The 9,138-nt window shown below is 51.3% G+C and overlaps 1 protein-coding gene across 1 annotated transcript in view; it reads left to right on the top strand.

The window, feature by feature from the left end:
- The first annotated feature begins 8,416 nt into the window (after positions 1 to 8,416).
- The window catches only part of COL13A1 (collagen type XIII alpha 1 chain), an 84,016-nt gene continuing 83,294 nt past the window's right edge, over positions 8,417 to 9,138 (top strand). Inside the window, exon 1 of the mRNA XM_035892549.1 lies at positions 8,417 to 8,719. Coding sequence (XP_035748442.1) covers positions 8,417 to 8,719 — 303 coding nt within the window. The remainder of the gene's footprint in view (positions 8,720 to 9,138) is intronic.

Raw genomic sequence — 9,138 nt, 5'->3', positions numbered from 1 at the left:
TGACCCCTCTTAAACCAGAAAAGTGTGTTTTTATTCTCTGCATTTGTAGCAGCCTTTTGGGGGGGGTGGGGGGGTGGTATTTTGAGCCTGAAGGATGTGAACCATCATTACAGGCTAATGTCCTTAAAGGGAAATTGTAAGGGTGTGTTTACTACTTCTTAATATTGATCTAGTAAGTATATATACTTTACTCCCCGCTGTCTATAATCAGCAACAGGCCTCTCAAATTTGAAGCAGGTACCAATGCTCAAGTGTAACTTCGAGTTATTTTCATTCTCATGCATACGAAGTGGATAGCACTGATCGTTGAGGAGAAAGAGGGAGAACATAATAATGCATCAAGAGGCGTTTTCAGATGCCTGTGGTGAAAGAGGGGCTTGGCTTCTCTGCATGGATACTGAGTTTTGTGGCCGGAGGACCTGGCTCTCCCCTCTTCTCATTGGGACCTGTCACAACGGATTCCCTTTTCCTGAACCAGCATAAATCTGGAGTGGCTACGCTGACGTCGAGCCAGCGTGAGACACAAGTGGCGAAGCCTAAGGAAGCTAAAAAAGGTTTTTTTTCCATTGACTTTAATGAGTCCCAAGCGAGAGGAATCGGGCACTTTCTCTTAGAGGGCCAAGAAAACAGCTTGTTTTGTTTTGGACATGCCCCTGGGGATGGAGATGTAGTGCCCCAACGGAATACTGCAGCCCTGGGTGTGGCCCGTGCATCCAGCATGTGAACCGGCCTTGCCAGAGTGCCTTTGGGGTGGAAAAGCATCTTTCCATAGTCCCCTGGCGATCCTGCTAAAAGGAGACAAAACCCCTGGTGACAGCTAAAAACCCAACAAGCTGGAAGACACTCCACAGATGGCTGAGGATTTACTGATAGACCTGCCTTTAATAAAGCAGGTTAACCACCCTGCCAGGAGGATTTACGTGAGGTGCTGCAAAAGCAACAGGGGTGGGAGGGAAAGCCCCGACGCAGGGAGCCACGCTGCTCTCTGACACCATCAGTCTGCTCTTAGGGATGGGGTTCAAGTCCTTCCTTCTTCACTCTTGCTTTGCTCTCCCTCCTGTTGGAGCAGAGGGATGGGGCTGTGGGGAGGCAGAGGGCACGCCGAGGGCTTTGCCCCATGCAGGGGAAGTGCTAGTGCCGCAGGACATTAGCGGTGCTCCTCATCTCCCGGCTTTCCTCCATGAGCAATTTCCAGGGAAATCAAACCTGACTCTGCTCCATTAGCCACTAATCTCCCGGCCGCTGGGCCTGTCTTTTGCATTATGACGGAGCAGAGCCACTTTGCACACCGCTGTCAAGGTCTGAACAAGCTTTGATAAAAGACCAAGTGTTGGAGCGAGAGGAAGTATTTACCAAAAGTTGTTTTCAATTTCCTGAGCTTGCTGTATCCATTCCCCTTCACTCCTGGACTCTGAAACAATCAGTCTTCTGGGGAAGCCTCGCTTCATTATTTTTGCTTCTCCAGTGCAGTTGACACTTAGTCTGGGTTTCCCAATCCTCCCAGCTCTGATTCATTAGCTTCAAAGGCTGTGCAAAGCTGCTGTGGGTTCCCTGGCTGCTTGCACAGGGACACACGCCTGCCCCGGCACTGTAGGGTTTGGTTTCCTGCCTCCGAGTATGCACGCGGCATCTGGTCTCCCCTGGGGAGGCCTGCTTGGCCCCAGGATTTTGGGGTTTCCAGCTCACCCTATAGCGTGTTTACTCCACATACGTTGTCTGGTTCTCCCACGTTGCTGGCAGCCTGGACGTGAGCTTGATCTGCATCTGCCAAAGGCGAAGTGAAAGGGTTTTCTTAGTGGGGTGTGTGTGGAAACCAGTCGCAGAGGATGAAGGGGAACTGTGTGCCTGGCAGAGGTGAGGGGGAGGGCTTTGGGGTGGATGCAGTAGCCCAGCTGGGTAGCGAGGCTGAAGGGATTCAGTGGTAGCTTCTCACTGAACTATTTAATGGTAAATTTGAATGCAAATCAGAGCTCTGACTTATCAGTCCCATGCATGCCAATGTACCATGGCGAGCACCTCGGTGCATGAGTAACTAACTGAGCATGCAATGCCTGAGCTCAGCTTTAATAAAGGGAGGTTTTCTGCTCAGCAAGGGGCCAAGGGGAGTTGCAGTGGGGAACTGAGGAGCTCCTTCTCGGAGCCCTGGCCTTGTGCTGGAGAACTTTGTGTTCCAGGGATAGCTGCCTTTCAGCCTTGGAGCTGGCTCTCATGGTTTCATGCCTGAAAATCTCACCCTTATTTTTCCACCCGTATGAGCAGGTTTTGAGCATTCAGTCTGAGTGCCTCCTTGCTATGGCTAATGTGTTGCACTGCTCCAGCTCTGCTGAGAGCTTATAGTGATGATCTGTCCCAGGGATTTCCCAGGTTCACCAAAACTACAAGTGTTTCCAAAGCAGTTTTCCTGGGGTAGATATATCTCGGACCTGAGCAAAACCCATCTCCTGCAGGCTGCTGTGTGTATTTTTAGGCTAGCAAGATATGGGGGAATAGTGCTGCAGGCTTTTTCTTGTCTTATTTGTAGCAATGTTGTTGGTCTTAATTAGCTTCTCTTTCCCACCCAGGCTCTGCAAGAACTGAGATAACAGCAAAAATCAGGCCAGCAGAGATGACCATCTCTACAGACTCCAACGGTACTGAGCATGACCCATTAAAAATCAGCTCCAGACCAAGAGGAAAAAAACCTCAAACTACTGCTGAAAAGAAGTAAAACTTCTCCCCACCCCAAACTTGGCTGTGAAATGCTTCTGTTGAGAAAGAAGTTCCTTCCTCCACAAAGAAGGGTGCAGAGCCTGGTTTGCTCAGAGCCATTCCCCTCATCTTCTGAACAAAAGGTGAGAGGTTAGTTTAAAACACAAGGAGGACTGTGGGCAGCTTAACTGTGCGTCCACAACTTGCTGCCTGGAGCTCTCCTCCTGCAAAGCCTTCCCTCTGTGGGGGGTGAGGGAGAAGGGGTGGTCAGCCTTTAGGAAGGGTTGGCCCCAAACCATGCAAGACTCGGGTTTGCTTCATCCTCGCTTTGGGGGCTCTGACCCTGTCTCTTCAGGAGCTGCTGGTGGCTGGGCTTCTGCTCCTTTCCCTGGTGCAGCCTGGCTCTGCTCAGTTGTTCTCCCACAGCTCCAGGGCCAGATTCCCACCACTGCCACTGCATTAAGCTGGTTTGGCTTTGATGGGAGGGAGGCAACAACGAGCTCAGGCATTTTAGGGTTATGAAAATATGAAGTCCCATCCAGACACTACTAGCTTCACTTCTTCCTTTCTGCCCTTGCTGTTGTCAAGGCTAGGAGTTTATATTGTGCAGTGAGCCCTTTTGTTTTGTAGGAGACCAAGTGATTGAAAACAGCCATGATATTACTATGCGCGGACAGTACATTTTTTCCATGTATTTTCATAACCCTTTTCCCAAAGGATTAGATGTGTCTTTATTCTATAACTCCACAATGGGTTAGAGCTGCTCCTCGGGTGGGAATTGTTCTGCTCCATAGGCTACTTAATACTTCCTATAAACGACTGCTAAATTAGGTAGGTAATACTCAATATTCCTGACCTGACCAGCGAAGTATTTGTAGCTGCATATTAGGGGAGAGGCAGGGCTGGAGATGTCAGAGGTGAACCTGGGGTTAAAGAAGACAAAATACTGGTTGGTTTTTTTACATATATAAAAAGCAAGGGTATGTGTATGGGTGCAACTGCATTTCCCTCAAAAGAAATGCAGGGAAGCTTTGATCTCAGACCTCTATTGTACCTTAGGCATCTCTGGTACCTAGCCAAAGTGTATCCTGTTGAGAATGGAGTTTCACCAGTAATGTCATGGGATATATTTTTAAGTACACGTGCCTGCCTGCTTTTTGTCCCTACTAACACTGTGTAATTCTCTAAATATTGTCTAAACTTGAGCCACGGCATTGGGACTCCAACTTAGAGTAGGACTCCTTGGTCCTTCACAGTCTTCTGGATGGGAGGTTTCCACTCTACTTGACCTTTGAGGAAGGGCTACTTGGGGCTGATGGGACACTGTGGTGGTGTTCCATGGGGACCCTAGACCTTGCCCGTTCTGTGGGTCCTGGTGGCAGATGCTGCCAAGCTGCTGGGGAGGTGACATTACCCCGCTACAAACCTGGCAGTCTGTAGGACAGAGCAACTGAGGACTAGGAAGGTCCATGACCAGGGAAGGGAAAAAACCTCCAGAAGTCTCTCCCCACCAAATATCCCATTTTTGTGAGTGTGCTATGACCATTCTTCACAAGGGCCTTGGAAGCAGACGTGAGTTTTTCTATTGCCCCTTGCAATCTTCCATCTGAGCAGCATTTTGCAAAGGGATGGTCTGCAGACCCATGCACTTCCACTTGCAAGAGTCCTTTTTTTCCCCCTTGTTTTTTTCCCCTCCTCCCGCCTCTCCTTTGTGCTTGGAAAACATCTGTTTCCAGATGTTGTTCTTGAGTCTAATAAACGCAGCGAAAGGCCTTGAGTTAATATATTTACAATAGCTGGAGATGTCGGCTGCTAGTTAATGGCTCGTTCGAGCACACCAAGACCCCCACATTTCCTGAGAGGAAAAAAAAAACCAACAAAAAAACGGAAAGAAAAAGAGAAGTGGGGTGGGGTTTTTCTCCCTAGTAAATGGCCTGAAAAGGGGAAGTTCTCCTCAGGCAGTTTTGGGGATTACTGGTGGGATTGAGCGCACAGTCATCTCCATGCAGTTGGCTTCAACTGTGACAGGAGTGACTGGAAGGGCACTTCCCCACCCCACCCCCCAAAAGGCTCTGCTTAAAGTGAAGGAAAGTCAGGAAGACCTGCTGCTGTTGCCCACCCCTTTCCAGGCCAAATGAAGACCTGCTGTAGATACCTTGCTGGCTTGAACCATGTGCATAGAAGCGAGAACCTCATCCACACCCAGCTCTTCCATTTCTGGCCTGTGGTGTGGAGAGGTTCATGCCCATGGTACCTACCTGGGGTCAAAGAGGGTTTATGGTCTCTCACAACGAGACCACGTTGTGCCCTGGGAGGAATCCCCATGCATTGTGCCCCTTTGTGAGCACCGTTGTGTCTGTTGCAGAGCAGTACTGGACAACCTCTCTGTAAGGCACTTTGCCCACACGCAAAGGCCCCTGAGAAGGGCAAAGTGCCAGTACTGCCTACAGATTGACAAACCTGGAGGCTTGCAAACCTGTACGTAACCATGTCCAGCGTTGTCAGTTGACCCAGAGCTGCGTGCTAGATGTGAAACACTTTCTTCCATTGTACAGAGGGCTTCAGCTGCTTTGGGAAGTATATATTGCTTTATATTTGTTCCAGATTTCATTGCATGTTTGTGCTGAGGTCCATAACCGCCCTCGAGGACCTGTTAGAAGCAGTGGAAGCGTGTGGTTACTGTCCTTGTAAGGAATTGCATCAACCTCCCTGAGGAGAGAGTGATATAGCCTCAAGCTCAGCATACCGAGGGCAGGCTAGCCTGCTCCAAGAATCACCGGTCAGTGAAATCACTCCCTTTGATTGCAACTGAGCATCTGCTTCTGCTCGACCAGCCTTGAGAGTCACAAGCTACCAGGAGGACTGGTTTTAGCCCGGCACCCACCTCCTCTGAGGCTGCCGAGAGAGCTGAAGGTTGGGCCATGCTCAACTCGAGGAGCGACGAGATGACTCCACGTGCCGGGGCCCATCTCTGGAGGCAGCTCATTTGGCGAGCGGCGCTGCAGACTTGACATGCGCAGCTAGCTCAGGTTCATAGCTAAATTAGTCCATTTGTGTTGGCATGGGATGACAGGGCTCCTTAATGCCTCATGGATAGAAAAATTACCCTCCTGCACGTCTGCAGCTAAGGCTTCTGCGTGAAACCCGGCTGTGTGCAGCTCCCCAGGCTGCAGCAGCTATGACATACCCCTTAAATGAACTGATCAGCTGGAGAAGGGCTGTCGGGGAGGCAGGAAAAGGCACTTATAGAGTCATTCAGGCGATGCTCCTGTCTGGACAGCAGGGTCTGTATCGCAAATCAGAGTGAAAGAGCAGAGAGCTCTCCCCAGCCAGTGCAGGGAAATGAAATGTAGACACCCAGCAGATTTCCATTTTCAGCTTAGAGGGTGCATTTTTGTGATTTTTAGTGCTTGGGCTGGTATAAAGGGGAGAGAGACAGCCAGCCTTTGGTGAAGCTGTGTATAACTCAGGCAGGTAGCTGCAGTCATCAGTAGTTCAACCTCAGTCACTAAGTGGTGTGCTTCAGAGCTCTCTAGGATGCCCAGCATCCCAGTTGCCAACTGGTATTTCCCCATGTAGATCTCCGCTTCCCAATCACTTGTATCATCAGCCTCTAAGCATCTCCCCTTCGTTTCTCACTGTCCACTTATTTGTTGCGACGGCAGATGGCATCTTGGGTAACTCCATGGACCACGGTTTCTTTCTGGCAGAGCCACAGCCTCAAAGACTCCTTTCCCTTTCGCAAAGAAATAGGCTGCTAACACCGGCGTAGCTGGGAAGGGACCGAGCAGGGGGTAGGAGACCGGGGCGGCTGTGCTTCCCAAACGAATAGGCACCCTGCGTGCGTTGGGTCTGTGGGTTACGCAGCTCTGCCCCGCTCATATGAGAAACTGTTGAAAGGCTGCAGCCGTCAGAGGGGTGTTTTCCATGCGTGCCGGAGCAGCAACGCAAATTTGAGCAGCGAGATGACAAGAAACCTGCTAAAAGAAATAAAGAAAGGATTTCCTGCCTCGCAGACGTTAAAACCCCGTTTCGGGAAGCGAGTGGCTATGAAAGGCATGAGGCCATTCAAAGAATTGGGGCTGTGTGCTACCGGGCCCTCCAAGGGTTTGTCTGGTGGAGAAGAAACAGCCCGTGCTTGCTTTAACCTGCTCCCAGAAGGTCTGTTTCTTCCAGCCCTCTGAAACGGAGACCGGGCGAGAGATGAATATGAGTTTTCTCTGCCAGTAATTTCCAGCACAGACTGCACGCAAAATCTTCATTTAAAACGTGTAAATGACAGCGAAAGAGCCACGAGGGAGCCAGATTTTGAGAGACCAAATTGCTGCCCGGGTTTTTAATGACTGTGCGCCACGGCAGGCCCCGTGCTGCTTCGCTGCTGTGTGTGCTCAAAAAGGGGATCAAAGGATGGACAGACGGACTCAGCAGAGCCTGCATGTCACCCTGGAGGATAAAATATTGTATGTAATGCTCGGAAAAATTGGGAGAGGTGGGCCTCCCTTGCTCCTGAAGAACAGAAAGAGGCTTTGTTTCCCAGATGTGTGGCTCAGAGCTGCCCCATGGCACGTACTGGGGAGACTGCTCCCTGCTCGAGGGGGGGGTTCTGTCCGGTGGCCCATGCCCAGCAGGACATAGAGGAGGTGATGGGAAGCTCTGCTTCACTAGAGGGCCTCAGCAGATTAATTCCTCTGGATGCCCTGGGTGTCCCTCAGGCTCTGCAGGTTGTACACCCCAATCAAACCCCAAAGGTTCCCCCCCTTGCACTGCAGCTTGCCTGCCTGGGGTTTTGCTCCCTGCTGCCCGTTGCTTGTTCTTTGCAGAGCCCTCAGCTGTGTCCAGATGTTTCCCTCTGGTTCCCACCCTGCCTGCCTGCTCTCCTCAAAATATCGGGGTCCAAATACCCCACTGCTGGTGCTGCAGGGCTGCACTGGGGTCTGCGTGGGGGATGCAACAGCCCGTTTATGCCATCCCGTAAAGTGCCCTTCGGGCAGGGACAGACAGACGCAGGCTGATGTGAGCCCAGCCTCTGCTTTACAATCTCTTTCCTGCCACTATAAATAACCTCGGCGAGAGTGACTTCAAAGGGAAGGGCTGGCGGCGGCGAGGTGGTTTGGGGACCGAGTGGGACAGGGGCGTCCCGCTGCCCGATCCCACCCCGGCGCTTTGCATAAATCAATAAATCATGCAGCAAGGGAGAGGTGGAGAGAGAGGGCGAGCAGAGGAGGTTACTTTGGGAAGCCGCGCAGCTCGCTCATCCCAGCCCCGTAGTTCGGAGGGAGTGTGTCATGTTACAGGAGAGCCGCGATCAGCCAGAGCACAACGTCGCCGGAGCAGCTGAGAATTACCTCTCTCTAATGGGGACTTTCATGTGCGAGCTCCTGGCCGGTCTGCGAAGGAACTGAAACTGGCAGCTTAGAAGGAAACAAAAACCTACCAGCGAACCAAAAGACTGAACCTGATCAGATTTATTTTTTTCCCCCCCTCCCACTCTTTGCTGCAGCCGGATCCTTTTTTTTCTGCACCCCTTTTATGTGTGTGTGGTTTGTTTTTATTTTTTAAAGACCCTCCCCATCCACTTTTGTCATTATTGCTGTTATTTGTCATTTGCTGGCACTGGGATCCCCTTGGACGCTCTTTTTCTATGCCTTCTGGATTGTGCTACTCGGAGTAGGAGTGAGGCTTTATTTATTCTATTTATTTATTTATTGTTTCTCAGGACAGGGAGGGAATGTTGGAGGAGAAGAGCTGGAAAGGCGCCGGCGAAGCAGCTTTTGACAGGGGGTGTGTGGCTCCCCCCAGGACCGGCGATGGGGAGAGATGCTGCCGCCTCCCTCTCCTGCTGGGCTCAGGGCTGCCTGGCATCTCCCTGCTTTCTCTGGTGCTGAGCCTCCTGCTGTACTTTCGGACCTCCGATCTGCAGTCCCGGGTGTCCCACTTGGAAGCGGACAGACCCACACAGCTCCCTGCCTGGCTCTCAGCAGACCAAATGGAGACAGCTATTTTGGGAAGAGTTGACCAACTGCTTGATGAGGTCGGTGTCCTTTCATTTTGCATGTATGGTTTGCGGTACTATAGATTTTAAGCACGTGCATGCTCACATAGTCGCGTTTTTTTTCCTCCCTTAAAAATGTATTTCTGCACAAGGGATGCTGCTAGGTTGAATTTCCCATGTCTCAGGTCCCTCCCACCTCTCAAACCTGCCTCGTGTTTGCTTCCCCCTGCCCCAGCCTATGCTGTGGCTGAGCCCCAGCACTTTGCAAAGGGGGGAACCTCATCCCTGGTCCTGGCAGGTAGGGAAGAGCCTCCAGCCCTCTCCGTTTGGTGACTAATGGCATTGCCTGCTTAAAGAGTTAGAGCTAGAGGTTAAACCTGGGAATTCAGAGTGGGTTTGAGCCCTGGGAGAGGGGCAGGCAAGGCACGCCACAGCCGGTGTGGCTACAGGAGGAGGTA

This window comes from Egretta garzetta, unplaced genomic scaffold, assembly GCF_000687185.1.
Source record: "Egretta garzetta isolate BGI_Z169 unplaced genomic scaffold, ASM68718v1 scaffold204, whole genome shotgun sequence".
Taxonomy (NCBI): Eukaryota; Metazoa; Chordata; class Aves; order Pelecaniformes; family Ardeidae; genus Egretta; species Egretta garzetta.
The sequence above is the reverse complement of the archived record's forward strand: the minus strand, read 5'-3'. Positions and strand labels throughout refer to the sequence as shown.